Below are 21,339 nucleotides of genomic sequence, written 5' to 3' on the forward strand. Positions count from 1 at the left end.
AGCTAAACTGGAGCTTCACTGTAGCTTCACAATGTTATTTGGAAACCGAAAACAGACTTAATACTGAAAAAGGTTTTACAAATTTGAATTCACATTAAAAAGACATTTAAGCAAATACTTTTCAGATTGAAGGTTTTAACAAAGTGCAGCCTCCTCAGTGTGGGGCTGGGACACTCTGAGGGTAACTGCAACAGGGGCCAACGTTGGCCCGTCTGAGGCGGCCGGGGCCAGCGTTGGCCCGTCTGAGGCGGCCGGGGCCAGCGTTGGCCCGTCTGAGGCGGCCGGGGCCAGCGTTGGCCCGTCTGAGGCGGCCCTCTCTCTGCATAGCCATGTGTGAAGTACCGCTGGCTCTGATGGAGTTTTTTGTTTTATTTGGTAAAATGTTGATTTGATTTGTGTTTATCTGACTGTGTTCATTATTATTCCCCCGCTAAATGAAAAAAGTCAGAATTTATTATTATCTAGAGACTATTAATAACAGGAGGCTCCAGACTAGCTTTGAATGTGGTGATGTCATCAGTGCACTTCAGTTCCAGTTGACCCATATTTATTCTGTGTGCTCCCATCCTCCCCGAGTCCAGACTTTACTGGGTTCTTCTCAAAAACAGACTTGGCAAGGATACGAGTCCGTACTCGCATTCTTGTGAATTGAGAAACGGCCCAGGTGTTGCATTTAAGAACCCTGGAAACGTCTTTAAAACTTAATGGATATTCTATGTCTATGTTGTTGTGAAAAATGCCTCATTGCTTTAAAGACATTTCTAGTTCCCTCGGTTCCTAAATGCAACACCTTTATTCTCACTTTGAAACTTGAAAAAAAAAAAAACAATTGTGATAAATAAATTTTAAAAGAGTCTAATAAGTGTTTTTTTGGGGAAATGCATGTGTATTCAAAGGTTTGACCAGTAGTTTTACTATTGTTTTAATTTCTAACGTTAGTTTCACTTTTTTTTCTAAGTTGTCCAATACAAAAGTTCCTCCACCCTGAAATTTAGAGATTAAGATCTGAGAAAATATAAAAAAGGGAATAAAAAAAATCTGAAATAATAAAATAAGACTAAACCAAATTATTAGAGCCTTTGCACATATATTAGAAATCATTTTTATTACCGATGCAAGTTTTATTTTTAAAATGGTTTATTTTTTCAATCTGTTCATTGCCTTCAGTAATATTGAAATACACTTCTCTCCATAGATTTCTAAAGGTAAAACAGACCAGGGAATCAAAACCTCCTTAGTAGTTGTTTTCACCTTTTTCCATTTGTCTTTAGCTGGAAGCCATTTTCACCAGATAAAGTCATCATAAACGCTGGAAAAACCCTTTAAAGGATCTATACTTCCTGTTTCTACTGACATAAATCTGCCTTTACATCATATATTCTAACATATTGTGGGGAAACTGTATGAAAAGGTTTCAGGTTGTCATGATGAATAAAGCTTTGTTATATTTTAGGTCCTTTGGGATCAATGGCTGAATTAGTGTTAAATCCTGTTAAACTGTGACGGCTCCGTCTAAGTCTCCATGTACTGTAAGTCCAGTCCCTAATCCTCCAGCAGGCGGGATAATCAATTGCTTTATTGATCGTCTGCAGTGTACCTGGCAGCCTGTGGCGAGACGCTCAATATAGACTTCACTCTGCCTTTCAACGAGTTCGTTCCGACCACCTGCCACACCCGCTTCAGCCTCAGGGTGAGTCCCGCCACTGCTGCATTCCAGACATAAAAACATCGACCTGCTGTTGTTGTTTTTCATCAGACTGAGCTTCTGTATGTTTTCTAACCGATTCACCATCATCGCCTCGTTTGTCCTCCTCAGGCCGAGGATACAGACATGCGACTGTCTCTTCCAGAGTGCCACCCGAGCCGCTACCCCCTCCTCACTTTGGCCAAAGACTACCAGAACATCAAGCTGCCGCCTGACATGTTTGTGTCCGGGGAGAACCAGGGAGGGCCCCCTCCGAAGCCTGGGAAGCTGCGCTGGAGGCACATCACCAATGAGTGAGCTAAACCTGGGAACGGCTCCCAGAGTTAAGAGCCTAAACCTGGGAACGGCTCCCAGAGTTAAGAGCCTAAACCTGGGAACGGCTCCCAGAGTTAAGAGCCTAAACCTGGGAACGGCTCCCAGAGTTAAGAGCCTAAACCTGGGAACGGCTCCCAGAGTTAAGAGCCTAAACCTGGGAACGGCTCCCAGAGTTAAGAGCCTAAACGTGGGAACGGCTCACAGAGTTAAGAGCCTAAACCTGGGAACGGCTCCCAGAGTTAAGAGCCTAAACCTGGGAACGGCTCCCAGAGTTAAGAGCCTAAACCTGGGAACGGCTCCCAGAGTTGGGAGCCTAAACCTGGGAACGGCTCCCAGAGTTGGGAGCCTAAACCTGGGAACGGCTCCCAGAGTTGGGAGCCTAAACCTGGGAACGGCTCCCAGAGTTGGGAGCCTAAACCTGGGAACGGCTCCCAGAGTTGGGAGCCTAAACCTGGGAACGGCTCCCAGAGTTGGGAGCCTAAACGTGGGAACGGCTCCCAGGGTTAAGAGCCTAAACCTGGCGCGTTGAGGGTCAGCCTCCATCGAATGGTGATGCAGCTGCTCTGGCGGCGTGCTGACTCTGCGTCTTTGTCGCCCTTCCTCAGAGCTGGCTGGGTGGACTGCTGGAGCGTTCCAAACTTCCTGCTCATCATCGACTACACCTGGCACCCCATTTATCCCCAGAAGGCAGACGAACAGCTCAAACAGTCATGTAAGCGCTCTGCTGTTGCGTTTCACTGTTTCCATGGTTTCGCTGTCTGCTAACCTCTGCGTGCATCGACACCCAGTCTCTGAGATGGAGGAGTCCATGCTGTCGGCCCTGCGGCCCCCTGAGCAGAGCTCAGCTCCGCGCTACACCTCCAGCTCCGCTTCGGCCGCTCACAGCCGGGCCCCCGCCGACCCGTCGGAGCTGCCCCCCGACAGACTTCACGTGGAGATGGAGATTTCCCCGGATTCTCAAGTTCTTCTCTACGGGCCGATGCTGCGAGCCCTGCTGGCCATCAAGGTCTGCGGAACCGCTCAGCCTGGAACGTCTCCGTCCGCCGAGCTGCTTCCTGAACTCGTTCTGCTCTTCTTCCCACAGGAAAACTACTTCGGGGAAGACGACATGTACACGGACTTCGAGGAGGCCGTGTCCAGCCCGGTTCTGTCCACGGCGACGTCCTCGGGCCTTGGCTGGATGGATGACGGCGAGCAGAAGGACGGCTCAGACGCCCACCCTCTGGACCTGCGTCCCTGGGACATCACGGTGCTCATCAACCTCTACAAAGTCCACGGCCGGCTGCCGCTGGTGAGCAACGTTCCCGTTCACCTCTGCACGAAGTTTTGTAGTGATTTCTGTAACATGAACGCGATTCGCCGCTCGATTCTTCCAGCACTGCAGCAGCGAAGGTCCAGAAGGCCCGTCTGGCTTCCTGGAGCGGCTCTGCTTTGAAATGAAGAAGGGTTACAAGGAAACCATGCTGCAGATGATCCTGTCGCCCATTCACATCTTCGTCAGCGACAACTACCAGGTACCCGATCAGGCAGAGAGCTGCGTTCATAAAAAGTTCAACCAGTGTTTTCACAGTTTGCTATTATATTCCGATTTTACTCTTTAAAAAAACAGTTACAGTTCTGGGTCAAACAGCGTTTTTATTACTCCCATCACAGACCACCCAGAAATGAGGGGTTAACACTAGGACTCCCAGAATTCTGATCCTGCTAGAACTCCACTGGCCGTTAATTTGACGGCTGACATTTTAGTAGTGATGATGTCATCAACTGCCATGGTTCTAGTGTGCGATATAAACCCATTGTGGATATGTGCCCCTTAAAACAGGTCTAATATTTGAAAGGCTGTATTGTATGCAATTATTGTTTGTGGTCTAAATTAGTATAAAAAAAAACGGTAAAATAAGAGTTTTAGCACAGAGTTTCAAAGTTAGAAATTACAATTTAATTTTTATAGAAATTGATTGATTCCCCCTTGAACATTTCCCCCATAACCACCTTTTCACATTACGACAAACATCATATGAGCATTTATTTTTTTTTTTTTAGTGCAGCGCTGAAGCAAAAGCCAAAGCTGCTCTACTGCGGGGGAGGGGCTGGTAACCCACAGTTTGCACGCAACCTTTTTACCAGTTCAAGGATAAAATCTCTGCATGTGACGATGACGTTCAAACAGCTCCTCAACAAAACCATATGGTTCCTGTTTGGCTATGACACCACGCTGGAGAGAAATATCAGCTTTAATTATAGATATTGGAGCTTGGCCTGTTTTCCAGTGTAAACCTGTTTCTCTGACTGTGACTAACTGGATGTGCTCTCTTCATCCTCTGACATGGGAGCTGGCTCGGAGCTCGTCTGCCTGGCTGTGTGTTTCCTGGACGGGGCCGCCTGTGGAGCTGGTTGACAGTTGCCTTTTGTATCTATGCTTCTTTTTCTATGTCTGCTTCTGTCTCCTTGAACCCCAGTGGGCCTCAGCAGATGGCCGCTCACACTGAGCCTGGTTCTGCTGGAGGTTTCTTCCTGTTCAAAGAGAGTTTTTCCTCTCCACTGTCGCTACAAGCATGCTTAGTGTGAGGGATTGCTGAAGAGTCAATGAGTCGATGCAATCAGCTGGTTTTCCTCAGACAGAAAACTTTGAATCAATCTGACTGGATGATCTGGTGAACTGGAAAGTGACCTGAGATGACATGATGTGAATTGGAGCTATAGAAATAAACTGAATAGAATTGAATATCGTGGCCCAAGTATTGTGACACATATCGTATCACAACACACAATACTCACCCCTAGTGCTTATAGTAGAGCACATGCTCTGGTTTGGCTTTTTGGCCGCTGAGTGTACCGTCTGAGATTGGGGCAGTGCCATTCCAAACTTGAACAAAAGTTTCACTATTGTCTGATGGGTCACCGATACGTCTGTATTTTCCTGTGGGTGGGGGTTCATACTAGGACTCGCTGTCAGAATCTGAGCCACTTCCTACCCAGTCCTCCCTCTCCGCACGAATGGCTATCATCAATATTAGGTAGCATTTGGCTGTATGATTATTTCTAAATGACATTTTTCCATATCAGCCAGAGTTTTTGATAGATTGTTGGTTGCTAGGCAACGGTACTGACTGTCAATCAACCGCGGGAAAAATTAACAATGCTACTAATAGAGGCGTCAAAATAGCGGCTGTGGGGGATCAAGGTAAAATGAACTATATTATAAATGGTTATATTTTGAACGTTTTAATTTCATTAAAAAACTACGTCAAAATAAAGGAAACATGAGCAACATATGATTAATGTAAATAAATTTCTTTCCCTTTAAAATCTCAAATGACGGCTTTGGGAGTTCTAGTGTTAAATCTGGAGAAAAGGATTTAATTCATTAAACTAAACACAAAACAATGAAATTTGAATGTCTGAAAAAGAAATCTAAAACATTTTTTTTTTTCCAGAAAAATTATTTTCTGAAATATTTTATTTTATTTATTTATTTATTTTCCCCCAGATAAATTTTTTCCTTGCAGATTTTTGGGGAGGCTGATTTTATATGAATGACGTTTTTTTTTCTCCCATATTTCCGGGTGCTCTGTGTTCTGACCAATAGAAATGCTGATTGATGTGGAGGTTATTTTGCTCTGACAGCGAATGTTTGTTGATGCTCTCCTCCTCAGCGGCCCACGGCGGACGGAGTGCTGAGAGACGGCCACCTGAGTCTCTCCGGGCTGCAGATGAGGGCCCACGCCATGTTCTCCGCACAGGGCCTCCCAGTGGCCAGCGACACCTTGGAGTACGCGTGGCTCATCGACGTGCAGGCCGGGGCGCTGAGCGGCAGGGTCACGGTTCCTCAGGTGTGTGACTCGTGAAACGATCGGCCTGCGTTCGTGTGAGGTTTGTTCGTTCACCGTGGATTTTCTGAACTCTAGCTGGCCAGCGTGGTGGAGTGGGCGGAGACCTTTGTTTTCCACGTGGTTTCTCAAGAGTTCCAGCTGGAGCAGCCAAAGCCCTCCATCGTCTGCCAGCACGGCGTTGATCGCCGCATCTGTGACGCCAAGGTATGAACGGCAGCAAAAAGTAAAATAAAGTATCCAAAGAAATAAACCAATCTGAGCTCATTTAGAATATTCAAAATACACAAATAAATAGTTAAAATATAAAGATGTACTCTTTTTATTTTATTCCGCATATTATAAAAAAATTACCTTTAGCTCTTAATTTTATGGGGGAAAAAATGATTAAAGAATCAATCATTAGTCGATCTGTAAGATCAGTCAACATAAGATGAATTAATTCATCAATAGCTATAATTTAACTGTTTTTATTTAAACATTTTAAGTGAAATATTTGTTTCTTTTGAATACTTTGATAACATAATATCAATGTTAAACAGATCATTTGAAACATATTTTTAATTATTAACTCTTATAGGGCATCCCCATACACCCCCCCCCCCCCCCCCCCCCCCCCCCCCCCCCTCGTCCCTCAGTGAGGTCTAGAAGCACAAGATCTATATCCAGCCATTCAGTAAAGATCCTACTACATGGCTATACATCTTATTTTTGCATTTGACCAATTAGATCAGCCCTTTAATTATTTATTACCTACTGCAAATTAAGTTGGGGAAAAAAAACTTTACAAGTCAAGAATAAAAAGGTAAAAAGTTAATAAGCCGAGTTAACAATTATAGTTAGGTTTATAAACTAAAACATGTAAGTACCAGTATCAGCATTAATGCCTTTAAGGTTATGTTGAACCAAAAAATATGTGTTTCTTTCACTCTCAGAGCGTTTTTCAGGAATTTCTTCTAGAAGCACTTTTGGTATTTTTCTTAATATATTCGGTCAAGTTGCCGTTTCTTTTTATTACACTGACAATTAATTTCTGCAATCAAAATATCCATATTTTTTCAATGTTAGAAAAGGGTTAATTATTTTACTCTTATTACTGATAAAAATAATGACAATATTTGCATCATTCATTAAATCAATGTTTATTTATTTCCTTCATGACCCATTCTGGTCCTCCGTAGGCCTCAGGGAGCCCCTGTTTTTTGAGTTTTTACGGCACTAGTGGCTCGTTTTTCTTAGAATAGGCTGAAAGGAAAGGCGGAATGAGGGAGGGGGAGAGACATGGCAAATAACCACAGGCCAGATTTGAACCCGGGTCGGCCACGTCGAGGACTAAGGCCTTCATACATTCGCACTAACCACAGGGGCCACCTGCATGCCCAGGGAGCCCATGTTTTCATCCATAATGTTTTTGAATTGGATGGGTTTAGATATATCAGGAAGTTGAACCGTGGCGCTGACAGAGGGTCAACTTCCCGCTTCTTGCTGTAGCTCAGAGGCTTCATGGCTGAATGTTTGTCTCACCTTCTCTTCAAACGTCTTGGAGATGAAATGTTTTAATGAAGCTGACCATAAAAGAACGCAGTTCGACTGTCTCCCACAGCCATGCCGAGGATAACGACACAAACGGCAGTAGAGTTCAGAGGGCCCGACGCCGTGCAATCCCTCACACTGAGCATGCTTGTAGCGACAGTGGAGAGCAAAAACTCCCTTTGAACAGGAAGAAACCTCCAGCAGAACCAGGCTCAGTGTGAGCGGCCATCTGCTGAGGCCCACTGGGGTTCAAGGAGACAGAAACAGACATAGAAAAAGAAGCATAGATACAAAAGGCAACTGTCAACCAGCTCCACAGCCGGCCCCGTCCAGGAAACACACAGCCAGGCAGACGAGCTCCGAGCCAGCTCCCATGTCAGAGGATGAAGAGAGCACATCCAGTTAGTCACGGTCAGAGAAACAGGACTACACTGGAAAACAGGCCAAGCTCCAACATCTAGAAACAAAGGTGTTGATGGCAGCAGCACAGCTGATATTTCTCTCCAGGATGGAGTCACAGCCAAACAGGAACAGACCAGATGAAGCTACTATGAGAAAAAGCAGAGAGAGCAGAAGGTTAGAGATTGAACTAACAGATTCTGCAGAGTGGGAGAATAGAGATAGAATGAAGCAGAATGATGAAAAAGGGGTCCCTATGTCCTCCAGCAGTCTAAGCCTATAGCAGCAGAACTATAGAGATAGCTCAGGATAACCTTAGCCACTCTAACTAGAAGCTTTATCAAAAAGGAAAGTTTTAAGCCTGATAGGAGAAGAGAAGCCAGGATAGGAGAGATATGATCTCTCTTTTTCATTTTCATCAGAACTCTGGCTGCAGCATTTTGGATCAGCTGAAGGCTTTTAACTACAGTTTGTGGACTTCCTGATAGTAAAGAATTACAATAGTTCAGCCTTGAAGTAATAAATGCATGGAAATCAGAGTTTGTGAAGAACGGAGAAAACAGAATCTGTCTCTGAGGACTGTTTGTCTTCCAGCTGAGCTGCCTGCCTGGTCACTGCCGCACATCTGAGGAGCTGAAGTACACCATGACCCGGCTGGCCGTGGACGGAGCCGACCTCTTCATCGTGGAGCACGGTTGTGCTGCCAACGTCAGGGTAATTAGCACCAAGGGCGTCACGCTCGGGGTCCCTGGATCTCTGACGGTGGGCTGATGTTTCGCTTTTTTTTTCCCCAGACGGGCATCATCCGAGTCGCCAACTGCAACCTGCACAACCAGGCGGTGGGGGAGGGGATCAGCGCCGTGGTGCAGGACGTGAACATCCGCCAGTACATCGAGCAGCTGGCCGGTCAGGGTCAGGGTCTGGGTCAGCCCCCGCTGCTGCGCCGCTCCGTCTGGCTGGAGGCGGGTTCGGTCAACCTGAACCTCGTCACGGCGGATATCGCCCTGGCCGCCGACCACCCGGCCAAATGTGAAGTCCAGAGACAGTTTCTGGAGCTGCATGACGCCCAAACCAAGAGGTAGGAGAATAAAACATCCTTTCTTTTTCTCTGCTGCATCTCATTACTCAGCTGTGAGTTCAGCCGTGGAACGATGGTAGAAACTGTTCAGATGAAAACTCTGCAGCTTCCCAGAGCGGCTGACTCACTCCTCTGTGGAGTGACTCACTGACTGCATGATGTCCAGCTGATCATCTGCTGCAGGTCTGTCTGCTTCTCACGCATCAGAGCTGAGATGATGAACCCAGAACGCTGTGGTTCCCTGGTATAAACTGCAGTCTGCTCTAAATCACTAGTCTAATATTGAACTAGCACCTTTATTTCTTCAGGACATTCCAGTAGAAACAGACTTGGCTGTTTTGACTCTATATTCTGTGGCTTTTTAAATATAGTTTAAACTGGTTCAAAACTGAAAAGGGTTTGTCACTATTTTATGTTGTAAAAAATACCTAAATTGCGTTTTTCCCTCCCCAAAAATGGTAAGCGTACTAAAATATAATGTGTTGAAAGTTAAGAATGTATTTCCTGAGTATGTCATTCTGAGCGTATCCGATGACATCAGAGAAGCAGTTTAACTAAGAAAATGTAAAAAGCATAAAAAGTGTTTTAGAAAAATCATAAAACATTTTTAGTGATTTAAAGTCGTATTTAAATGTCACATCATTCTGGCTTAAACATTTGTATAAATGTCTTCTTTATCAGACCATATTGTCCCAAAATTTAGAATATTTCCATTTTAAACAAAATCCTTTCTTAAAATCTGTTGGGTTTTTTTATTCGTTATCTTCTGCAGGCCAGTTAGTTCTACGTCAGCCTGAACACCTAAATTCGGCCAATCATATATCAACGGTCATCTGTCAATCAAATTTTTTTCAGTCATAGCATCTTGATTCATATGTCGCAGCTAATATACGCAACGGTTGAAATCAGAATCCTTTCCTTTCCCATTGAGTTGCGTCCCAGTGTTCACGGGGATGGACGTCTGTGTCTTCGGCAAGCGTAGAGCTAACAGAACTGGCAGCGTTGCGAGGCAAGGGCTCAAACATGTACGGCTGGAAGCCTTCTACACCAAACCAAGCTTCTGCCGCCCTGGCGTCCTCTTCCACAACATCTTCGTCCCCGCTTTCCTCCTCTAAATAAAAAATGGATGACGGAGGAGACTCATCCACGACCTCTAACACTAAACTCTCCTCCTCTTGCATGTTTCCGCTGTCCATAGCGTTCCTTGACAGCGTCGTTTCTAAGTCACCAATTTAGTGCTACTTGGTCCCAATGGAATTTCCCGTTGGGAACCTACTAGCATTAAGTCGCTAACTGGTTAGCAAGATGCTTCCCACAAACCGGCCACAAGCAAACTTGCTTGCGAACCTTCCGCCACAATAATCCCGCCTCCTTGATAATAGACCAATCACATTCACTTTATTCACTCGGGTGAATTCCGAACTGCAACGGTTGGAACAGCCGTTTACCTACGACTTTAAGGATAGAAATAAGTAATTTTAGTACCATTATTATTGCCAGGATTTAAATCTGGTTGCGCAAATGAGCCGATGGTACGGATCGTGCTTCCGGACGGATAGGTTAGTGACAGGTTTAATGTTGATGTTTTATCTGGATGGAGCTAGGAGACTCATCCACGACCTCCGACACTAAACTCTCTACACGACCTAGAATACATCATTTACCCAGAGTGCATTGCAGCTTAATCATGGCAGCGTCCATGTGACAATATTTTATTTCAATTTATCAGACCAAGCAGCTGAAAGTATTTTTGCTTTATTTACATTAAAAATGAATATTTCTCAAAAAGTCTGTTACGAATTGATCCTTTTAATTCCCATCGCAGCCCAATGATCATCCTAATGCCGACACAGTTACTATGGAAACATAATATTGAAACAATTACTATGGAATGCTGGGTAAAGACATCCGGGGGCTTTGTCCATTCTCTGTTCTTGACAATTAGAACGGTGCTGAGGCTGATGATGTTTCACGAGCACACGAGAACGCTGAAGTACACATACTGAGAAACGGCCGAGGTCTCCAAATGTCTGGTTTCATGATTAGAAAAAAAAAATTAATCGGGTAAAACTGTTTTCTCATCTAGCGCCCCCTGGTGTCCCCCTCTTTGAAAACCACTGGTCTAAACCATTAGCCTCGTGAGACCATCCTGATCTCGCGAGCTTTCAAGGTTTCACTCGCTAATCAGTCTGGAGACTCTCCGTTAAAGAAAATTTGGAGCCGTTCACCAAACGAACGTCCAATCAGCGTTGGCTTTGAAGCGGGTTGAGGTGTGACGCAACGAGAAGCGCGACAGTTCAGTCTAAAGAACATGGCGGCTTCAGCCGATGAAACTAGCGTTAGCGTGGCTATCGAGCAAGTTTTATGGGAATTACAGAGTATTTCTTCACTGAAAGAAGAGCAAAACACTGATCTGGAGGCTTTTCTCAGAGGAAAAGATGTTTTTGCTCTTCTCCCCACTGGTTTCAGCAAGAGTTTGATCTATCAATTAGCTCCTCTTCGTCGTCGCTCTGTTAGTACGTCATATGCTTCATTGATCTGATTGGTTTATTTGGCCCGTCTATCACCAACATAGGCCAATCAGCTAACTAGTATTTTCGCCCCTTCCCAAAATTACTTCAACGGAACGTTTCCAGATGGATATGCGGAGCAGATCCATCTGGCGGAGTCAGGTTACTAAACCATCGCATTTTTTATAGAATCCAGTACATTTTAAGAAAGCGCTCATTGTGCCAGGTAAAAGAAAAAGAGAAACGGGAGTTTTCTAGTGATGCTGGGATATCCACGTTATTTTCTAGTCTGGAAAGCATCATTGTGTTTGTGAATCTCTAAAGATGTCAGACCGACCCATCGAGCTCAGACCTTTAAAGATTCTTATGCGTAGGTTAATGATGCAGTTTAACGCCGAGCAGATTGTAAATGTTTGACTGGAGCAGAGAAGCAGCATCAGCTCTGTTGCTCCAAAGGTTTTCCTTTCTTATCCTGCAGACCTTTCTCTAATTTAAACAGTGGAGGACCTGCTGGAGCCTGAGACCGAAAGCTCATCATCGCCTTCTGTAATGTTCTCCATTCTCCTCTTCCTCCCAGGCTCTGGTTCCTGTGGCCCGAAGACGCCAACATTCGCACCAAACGAAGCCGGAACCGCTGCGGCTGCCTGGGAGGCTGCAGGTTCTTTGGAGGAACCAACATGGGTCTGGACTTCTTCAGGCTGGAGGAGCTGACGCCCTCCTCCTCGACGGCCTTCGCCTCCTCCAGCGCCGAGTCGGACATGAGCTACGGCCAGTCGCTGCTGCAGCCTGGGGAGTGGATCATCACCAAGGAGACGCCTAAAGTGGACGGTAGGAAGAGATTAACGCTTTGTTTCTAACGGACTGAATGGGGAAGAGGAGAGATCTGAACACTGCGGCTTTCAGTCACTGACTTCTCCTCTAAGCTCATCATGAATCCAAGTTTTTATATTTAAATGATTTTCAAACAATCGACATCCTCTGAGGAAAAGGAGTTTCAATTCAGTTTATTTCAGTTTATTTCTATAGCTCCAATTCACATCATGTCATCTCAGGTCACTTTCCAGCTCACCAGATCATCCAGTCAGATTGATTCAAAGTTTTCTATCTAAGGAAAACCAGCTGATTGCATCGACTCATTGACTCTTCAGCAATCCCTCACACTAAGCATGCTTGTAGCGACAGTGGAGAGGAAAAACTCCCTTTGAACAGGAAGAAACCTCCAGCAGAACCAGGCTCAGTGTGAGCGGCCATCTGCTGAGGCCCACTGGGGTTCAAGGAGACAGAAGCAGACATAGAAAAAGAAGCATAGATACAAAAGGCAACTGTCAACCAGCTCCACAGGCGGCCCCGTCCAGGAAACACACAGCCAGGCAGACGAGCTCCGAGCCAGCTCCCATGCCAGAGGATGAAGAGAGCACATCCAGTTAGTCACAGTCAGAGAAACAGGACTACACTGGAAAACATGCCAGGCTCCAACATCTAGAAACAAAGGTGTTGATGGCAGCAGCACAGCTGATATTTCTCTCCAGGATGGAGTCACAGCCAAACAGGAACAGACCAGATGAAGCTACTATGAGAAAAAGCAGAGAGAGCAGAACGTTAGAGATTGAACTAACAGATTCTGCAGAGTGGGAGAATAGAGATAGAATGAAGCAGAATGATGAAAAAGGGGTCCCTATGTCCTCCAGCAGTCTAAGCCTATAGCAGCAGAACTATAGAGATAGCTCAGGATAACAGTAGACCCTGAGTTTCATCTGGTGTGTTTGTTTTTTTTCCCTTCTTTATTGTAGGTAAGGTTGTTGGGATTAAAAGAGACACGCACTCCCCCAACCTGCCCCCCGAGCTTCCAGAGAGGCGTGGTCAGCAACACCTCAGCCTTCAGGTTCCTCAGCGCTCCCACAGCTCCGCCTCTTCCTCAGAGGAAAACAGCTCGTCCAGCGCCGCCTTGCCTCTGCTGGCTGCAGGGAGAGACTCCCCCTTACCGAGCACCGAGGAGCGCGCCCTCCCCGTCTGCGGCAGGAACCATACAGAGTGAGTGACCAAGTGATGAGAGGGAATCATTCGTCTCCTCAGGATTCAGCAGTTTGTCTCATGGCTTTAACCTCCATAACCTTTCATCATCATGTCCTCTATTCTGTCAAGTAGAACTGTCCCTGCTCCATTAAATCACCTGCACAGCATCATTCTGCCACTGCCGTGCCTACCAGTAGACACGTGTTCTCAAGCTTCCAGTTTAAATGACCTTCTAGCCATGACATCATCAACTGAGTGAATTCTGGACTTTAATGGAAATCATCAGGGTTTCCAGAGAGCCTTAAAGGAAAAGTCCGGTCAGCAAGGAAAAATCATCATCTATACCTAAAACGAATAAGTTTGCCGCTCAGACACCAACATACCGACGGTGCTCTGTCACTGTGTATCCCCAGCAGCAGCCACCACAGGTCCGGTTGCCTACTGTTGGTGGCGTCTTCTGAAATTCTGAACATTTGAGTGAGGTTTCCGGGGGGGGGGAATTAGAACAGGGTAAACAATGTACGCCTGCACGCATTGCTAGCTAAATGCCTGCGAGTCGGTATCGCTTTCAGAAAGTAAACATTTCTATTGCAACAAATATCATTTGGGGAAAAATCTGAGGTTAATTTAAAATGTTGGCAAAATTTCAACCAATTTTTCAAATCGTTTTTATGGTTAAAAATTAAAATTGCTTTCAGTAATATTGGACCAAGTTTTCACAAAATGAAATCGAAGAGAGATATTAAAGAGATTCATGGCTTCAAGGTCAAGGCTGGTCCTTGAATTTAATGGAAGTCCTTAAAATGAGGGAACCTTGAGTGACGGAAACGTTTAGAGGCTGATGGATCTGAGGTGGATGTTTCTCTCTGAGTGTGATGATCTGCTCCCAGCTCTCTGACCTGCTGTGTTTCTGCTTGCAGCGCTTTGGGGGACGTCCCAGAGGTCTCCCCCGTCTCCCCCAACAGCTCCCAGGATCGTGTCTCTGTACGATCGCCTCTCTGCTCTCCCCTCAAGCGGCAGTCTTCCGTCCACTCCGGCCGGCTGGGCAGCACTAAGAGCCTCTCTGCTGCCCTCTTCGCTGACAAGCCGCCCCCGGTGCTCTCCGGTGGCGTCTGCGGCGTCCAGTTCAGCAGCGAGGTTTCCCGCAGCGACGAGAACGTCCTGGACTCCCCTCGCCAGCGCCGAAGCTACGGCTCCTTTCCCTTCACGCCGTCTGCCGACTCCAACTCCTTCCATCAGTACCGCTCCGCCGACTCCAGCATGTCTGTGGCCGAGAGCGAGGCGTACTACTCGGCCACCGAAGACTTTGAGCCAATCAGCAGCGCCGACGAGGGTCCAGGGACGTACCCAGGCCGTAAGAAGAAGAGGAGGCAGCCGCCGCAGCAGCCTCCGTACCACATGGAGAACTACAGGTCAGTGATGTTGAATGTTCTGCAGGAGCTTAGGTCCGAGATCAAACGCTGGAAGGTTCAGAACGCCTCACAGGAACATCAGAGAGGCCCTCAAGCTTTACTGATCTGTCTGGAGCGTTCTGACCTCGCCACATTTCACCATGAAGCCCTAGATGAGAATTAAGAGAGACGGAAATTAGATTAGATTAGATTAGAGAGGAAGGATCCTCAGCTGGATTTAAGAAGGAAGACGAACCCCTGGAAACACGTCAAAGTTTACTCCTCTCACAGCGAGCATCCATCCAATCACCTTCCCCTTGCCCATCATCCATCCATCCTGCAGACTCCTTCCAATAACCAGTAAACAACCTTCTCCTTTCCACCCAGCCTGAAGCTCCCAGGAGTGAAATGAGTGATTCTTTCTGGTTTTTATCACAGTGACCTGCAGCTGTCTGATTCTGAGAGCTTGAACCTCAGAGGTCGATGGTCTGTCACTTCCAGCCACGACCACCAGGCTGCAGGCTCAGATCGGCCATGTTTGCTTCATTTCTCGTTTTTACAATTTATTTTTTTTGTTTCACAATAAAACCAGAAAAACAAATAATTATTTTCTTTTTATTAAAAGTTTATTTTAAAAAGGAAAACTCTAAAACCAAAAAGGCTTCCTTTTACTTATTTTAATGGTTAAATTAAAGACTTATTCAGTATTTTATGACCCCAAGAAGGAGATTCTGGATGGCAGCAGCTGAAATGAGCTTCCTCTGCAGGGAGGCTGGGCTCTCCTTTAGAGATGGGCTCAGGAGCGGAGTCATCAGGGAGAGGCTCCCAGTACAGCCGCTGCTCCTCCACATTGAGAGGAGAATCAGACATTCTTGTTGGATGTCGCCTGGACGCCTCCCTCTGAGGGACGACCCAGGACACCCTGGAGGGACAGTGTCCCTGAGCTGGTCTGGAAGCGCTTCTGGCTTCCCCCAGCACAGCTGGAGGAGGCGTCTGGGAGTCCTGGACATGCGGAAGAAACTTGATTTTTAATTATTGCAACGATTTGCATTTCCTTTTCTAAAATGGGAAAAAGAGAAAAATAATACTGGTATTATTTATTTATTTATTATCTCAGAAGAACAAAGAACGAACCACACATGGATCCAGGAGATGAACAGTGTTCATCTGTTCACATCTGGGGCCCGGTTCAATAGGATTCCTCTTTTCTAATAAGATAGCAGTTTTTCAAATGTCGAATTTTTCTCCCCAGTAGATCTTTAAATATTGATGACAGAATATGGAGGTTATAAAAACATGTTTAACAGAAAAGGGCAGCAACGTTTCTGCTGCAGAATATTTCATTTAGCGTGGTGATTAGAAATTGAAGTTACATTTTGAACACTAATATAACATCAAACCCAGCAGCTAGAAGAAGGAAGGTAACAATAACAACTGATTTATCTACTGAAACGTGTCGGTAATTTGATATAAGAAGTTAAACTTAATGACTTCTTAAGAAAAGCAGCAGAAATGAGGCTGGAATGAATCCATCTCTGTACCTAAAGCTTCATGTTAAATAGCCGTACCAGATGTAATTACAAGGTTTTAATTGACTTCCATCATCTTTATTTTCTCTGAGGGGGGGATTGGGACGACTCCATATCATCCATACATGAGATGCAGAGTAATATCCAGTCATTTAGGATCATTAAGGAGCTTCTAAACTGCAGAGAGAAATAGTTTCCGGTTTGTTCTACACCGTGACAAAAAAACAGACGCTGTTGGAATTAAAAGCTTAACCTGCTGCCCCAACATGTTCTTTTTTTTCAATTCTATTTTTATTGTTATTTTCCATCTATCCGTTTATTCAATCTATGCGTTTATTCCATCGCATTGTCTAGCTAGACATCCATATTCCACAGGATATACAGATAGGGATGATTTGGTCTCCCTCTGGAAGACGCATAAATAAAAAACATTAAAAAAGAAATTAATAACATACAAAGATTAATAATATAACTGGCCAAGACCAACAATGCTGCGCTGCACTTTTGTTATAGAATGGGGAAAAAATAAGTAAATAATTTTCTGATGCAGAAAGTAACCTGTAGCTCTCACCTTAAAATAAATGCTGTAAAATAGATTATTAATAAATATTCCCTCAAATTAGTAAATATCCCCATAAAATAAACGGAACGTATTCTAGGAATAACTTTTGTTTTTTATCGTGGTATTTTTTTTTCTTTCTTAAGATTATTTATTTTTTCTAAATTAATTTATTTCAGGATATGTTTGGCATTTTATTTATTTAGTAAAGATGATTTAATTATTTCTGTGACTATTATTTAAACCTGTTTTTTCTTTTGTTTTTCCTTAGTTTTAATACAGAGTCTCTTTTATTTAATATTCTTCTATTTATATATATATACATATTGTAAAGGAAGAAAATATTCTAACATAGTTAACTTTGGAAAAAGATTTGCTTCTGATTCTTCCCTTCCCCAGGTCCACTCGGCGAGCTGCGTTTGGTAATAAAACCAACATTGCGTGTTGACGTCACAGAATTACAGAGTTTAATCCAATATAAGACAATGCATACACTTTAGAAATAAGACAATGCACAAACCTACACCAGAAACTGCAGAACAACAGAGACATACATTCCATTACCTGACATAGGAGGAAAGAAAGCAAAGAGTACAGAGACATCTTTGGAGAGTTGCAAGGGCAAATCTGATCTTTTTCTTCTATTTAGAAAGCTTTATCCTCTTGTATCTAATCCATTCAAAAAGGGGCTGGCCCTCGGTCCTCCAACCAAACGCCATCTCTGACACTGCTAGGGCTTCCCCTTATTTACTGCAAACATCTGGGGTCATTTGCTTCTTTGTTTTAACAAGAAAAGGCGGAAAGCTTGTCCTGGCATCTAGAATTCCTAAAGTCATAAAACACAAGATAAGCTCCCACAGACAGCTTGTGGAATGCGGGGGGCCTCACCATCCCTGGTTGTTTATTCTGGAAGACTTTTGACCTTCTGTAAACCAAGCAGAAATCTCTCCTGCAGGCTTAACTGTTATTCACCCCCCAGGAGATACTCATTCTATGGGCTGGTGGTCTAAATACTTACCCATTAGTAGTTTTAAATCATTAACACAGCCTTGTTCAAAATTAAGAAATATGTTCAAGTGAGAGTGTTTACACATGCCATAAGATTAACTGTATTAAAGTCTAAAAATAATCATTTTTCTTTAACAATATATATATATATATATATATATATATATATATATATATATATATATATATATATATATATATATTTTTTAATTATTTTTTTTTCTTTTCTAAATGTATTTATTTAATTTTTTGAAGCTAATTTACACAGATAAAACTCTGCCTGTTGTTTAAAAAAAAAAAAAAAAAAAAAATATATATATATATATATATATATATATATATATATATACATTATTATTTTTTTTTTTATTGTTAATAACTGTTCTTATTTGTTTAATTTTCATTGAAACAGCTCTCCATAGATGACTGGCCATGATGGGATCACATTTTATACATTCCATCTTATTTTTTAATACAATATAAATAATTTTGTTGTAGGAACAGAATGAAAAACGTTTGTTTGTGAAGTAAAGCCTCCAGAGCAGGTGAAGCAGGACTGAATGCGACTCGTCTGCAATTATTCTAAAATGCTGTGATGGAGTGATGTGCTGGAATACATTAACAGTGTTATGACATCCTGGTTTAATACCAAAAAGTCATGAATTTCATTGTGAAACTTTCCCTGAGGCTGAACACGTTGCATCTTTAATTTATTGCTTAGACTCTCTCCTAAACGCACAGACGGACGCCCGATCCGCCAGCAGCCACTTACCGCCAGAACGTCTCTCAAATTGGATTCCTCTCCAGCTCTGCAGCCTCCGCCTCATTCTTCTGTTCCCCCAAATTGTTTTCACATTGATTTCTGAACGCTTCGGAGCTGCGTTACAGCTGGGTTCTGTTCAGAAGCGTGAAAACAAGGCGCAGTTCTGCCAAAAGGCCAGACGCACAATCGACACGAGCGTCCTGATGTAACGCATGTAACCAGATCCCCTCTGCGTTGTCCTGGTTAGTAGTGAGGGACTAAGCTGTGTCTAATTGGGACGTTACGGGATCCCCATTTATTCTGATGAGAGGAAAAATAAAATCATCCAAATTCCATAAAAAACAAAACTAAATTCCTGCTCATTTACTGCTGAGCTGAAATAATGATTTTTATAATAATTTGATATGAAGAATCAACTCATTTTTTAATCCAATCTTTACCCAGAATAATGGTAAAAACCCTAAAACATAATCTGCTTACAGCAGTAATAAAAATACAAATATAAACTATGAATGATATTTTTTTTCCATTAATGATTAAATTAGTTCTTTATAGTATGATAAAAGATATTTACATGTTGACATAATTTTTTCATTTTGTCATTTGTATTTCATTTTTTTCTAAAATCACCTTAACTTAGAAATGTTCATTTACTGAAAGTATATGTTTTTTTAGATTATTTAATTTTAAATGTCTGTCTTTTATTAACCAAAAAGTGACCTAAATACAGAACAAAGTTTCATTATTTTATCATTATTTTTATATCTATGAAATAAAAGGAAAAAAACGGATGTAAATATGTTGATTCTCTCAGCAAAATGTAGTTTATCACGGTTTATAGAACTAGTGATTAAAAATTAGGAACTTTGCTTAAACAATTATTAACTCTTTTTAAGGATTGAGACTAATTATAAACTTTGGGCATGTAACTCCGCCTCCCCCCTGCGCCATCTTTGTTCTTTATTGCCGCTGTTCTGTCTGATGAGCTTACCCGGTCAGATCAGCATACCCATAGCCAGTACCCGTTTATCCCTTTAGTTTTGTACCAAAATACAATGTAAACTACCTCAACGGGTGTGTTTCCCTTTCATCATGTACAAAAAACAATTAAATAACTTTTTTTTTTTTTTAAGCGTATGGCGATCTAACCTTTAATAGTTTTTTTGTACATGACTAAAGGGATACATGCCCATCAAGCTAAACTAAAGTGAAATCAGAATCAAATAAGAGGAAAACAAACAACTGTTTAAAGTGACAGTGAGGCATCTTTCAGTCGTAACTCATCGTTCTAATATATGTGAGAAAATATTTTGATGCCGATGCTAACGGCTAACATCCTCAGTTAGAAAATGGAGCTCTTTGTAGCATAGCACTTCATCTGGGTTAGCATCTCCTAGCATCTCCGCTCTCTTCCTCTGTTTAGTTCTCCTTATCTTCATCACCTCTTGTGATTTCTACATCATCATCAATTTCCACTGAAAAGGTTTAAGATTACTGATGTTTTAGCGGGACAGAGCTAGCGCTTCAGGACCTAGCATAACTCATTTAGCCAGAATGCATTGCAGAATAAACAACACGGCGACTTCCTTGTCAGAATGTTTAAACCACTCTCCGATGGTTGACCATAAGCCTTCCTCTTCCAGCCGGAGCTCCATCTACCACAGCGTTGAAGGACCCCTCACCTATGTCCTCAACGGGGAGCTGATCACCGAGCCGCGCCCTCTACCTCCGCCCCCCATCCTGCCCCCGCTGCCTTCACAGCCCTTGGCCACCCACACCTCCCAGGCCTCCTTCGTCTCGGCCCTGGCCATGGAGGAGGAAAGCTCTGTGGAGACGGAGAAGATGGCTGAGCCCGGCCCGGTCACCTGCCAGCCCCACGTCATGGCGTGCTACCAGAACTACCTGGGCCACTATCAGGTATCGTCTCCTTTCCAATGTTTGCGTCGTTCTTTGGCATGTTGGCTGAAACCGGGTTGTTTTTTTTTTCTCCGTCAGGTTTCAAACTGGTCCGTCAAGCAGCCGACCAATAAGAGGACTTCTAAATCCTCCCTGCATCGACCTCTGGATCTGGACACGCCCACTAGTGAAGAGAGCTCCGCCTCCTTCGACCAGCTGTCGGTTCCCATCTTTAAGGTCTGACTTCAGTCCAGAGCCGTTTGTTGCTACAGCAGCATGAGGCGGGTTCTGCTGTTCCCACTGGTTCTACTGGTTCCTCTGGCTCCTTTGGTTCCTCTGGTTCCTTTGGTTCCTTTGCTTCCTCTGGTCCCTTTGGTTCCTCTGGTCCCTCTGGTCCCTTTGGTTCCTCTGGTCCCTTTGGTTCCTCTGGTTCCTTTGGTTTCTCTGGCTCATTTGGTTCCTCTGGTTCCTTTGGTTCCACTGGTTCCTCTTGTTCCTTTGGTTCCTTTGCTTCCACTGGTTCCTTTGCTTCCTCTGGTTCCTTTGGTTCCTCTGGTTCCTTTGGTTCCTCTGGTTCCTCTGGTTCCTTTGGTTCCTCTGGTCCCTTTGGTTCCTCTGGTTCCTTTGGTTCCTTTGCTTCCTCTGGTCCCTTTGATTCCTCTGGTCCCTTTGGTTCCTCTGGTTCCTCTGGTCCCTTTGGTTCCTCTGGTTCCTTTGGTTTCTCTGGCTCATTTGGTTCCTCTGGTTCCTTTGGTTCCACTGGTTCCTCTTGTTCCTTTGGTTCCTTTGCTTCCACTGGTTCCTTTGCTT

General features: G+C 43.9%; 1 protein-coding gene across 1 annotated transcript in view; it reads left to right on the top strand.

The window, feature by feature from the left end:
• Window positions 1-20,788, top strand: part of LOC119778389 (transmembrane protein KIAA1109 homolog) — a 41,560-nt gene extending 20,772 nt beyond the window's left edge. Inside the window, exons 16-30 of the mRNA XM_038277579.1 lie at window positions 1,593-1,690; window positions 1,817-1,998; window positions 2,626-2,732; window positions 2,809-3,026; window positions 3,105-3,311; window positions 3,397-3,534; window positions 5,677-5,853; window positions 5,929-6,057; window positions 8,377-8,496; window positions 8,577-8,860; window positions 11,948-12,198; window positions 13,161-13,401; window positions 14,304-14,795; window positions 20,277-20,550; window positions 20,629-20,788. Of these exons, the coding sequence (XP_038133507.1) occupies window positions 1,593-1,690; window positions 1,817-1,998; window positions 2,626-2,732; window positions 2,809-3,026; window positions 3,105-3,311; window positions 3,397-3,534; window positions 5,677-5,853; window positions 5,929-6,057; window positions 8,377-8,496; window positions 8,577-8,860; window positions 11,948-12,198; window positions 13,161-13,401; window positions 14,304-14,795; window positions 20,277-20,550; window positions 20,629-20,772 (3,062 nt within the window). The 3' untranslated portion in view covers window positions 20,773-20,788. The remainder of the gene's footprint in view (window positions 1-1,592; window positions 1,691-1,816; window positions 1,999-2,625; window positions 2,733-2,808; window positions 3,027-3,104; window positions 3,312-3,396; window positions 3,535-5,676; window positions 5,854-5,928; window positions 6,058-8,376; window positions 8,497-8,576; window positions 8,861-11,947; window positions 12,199-13,160; window positions 13,402-14,303; window positions 14,796-20,276; window positions 20,551-20,628) is intronic.
• The last annotated feature ends 551 nt before the right edge of the window (window positions 20,789-21,339 follow it).

This window comes from Cyprinodon tularosa, unplaced genomic scaffold (genome assembly GCF_016077235.1).
Source record: "Cyprinodon tularosa strain WSP-4 unplaced genomic scaffold, ASM1607723v1 ctg1326, whole genome shotgun sequence".
NCBI classification, from domain to species: domain Eukaryota; kingdom Metazoa; phylum Chordata; class Actinopteri; order Cyprinodontiformes; family Cyprinodontidae; genus Cyprinodon; species Cyprinodon tularosa.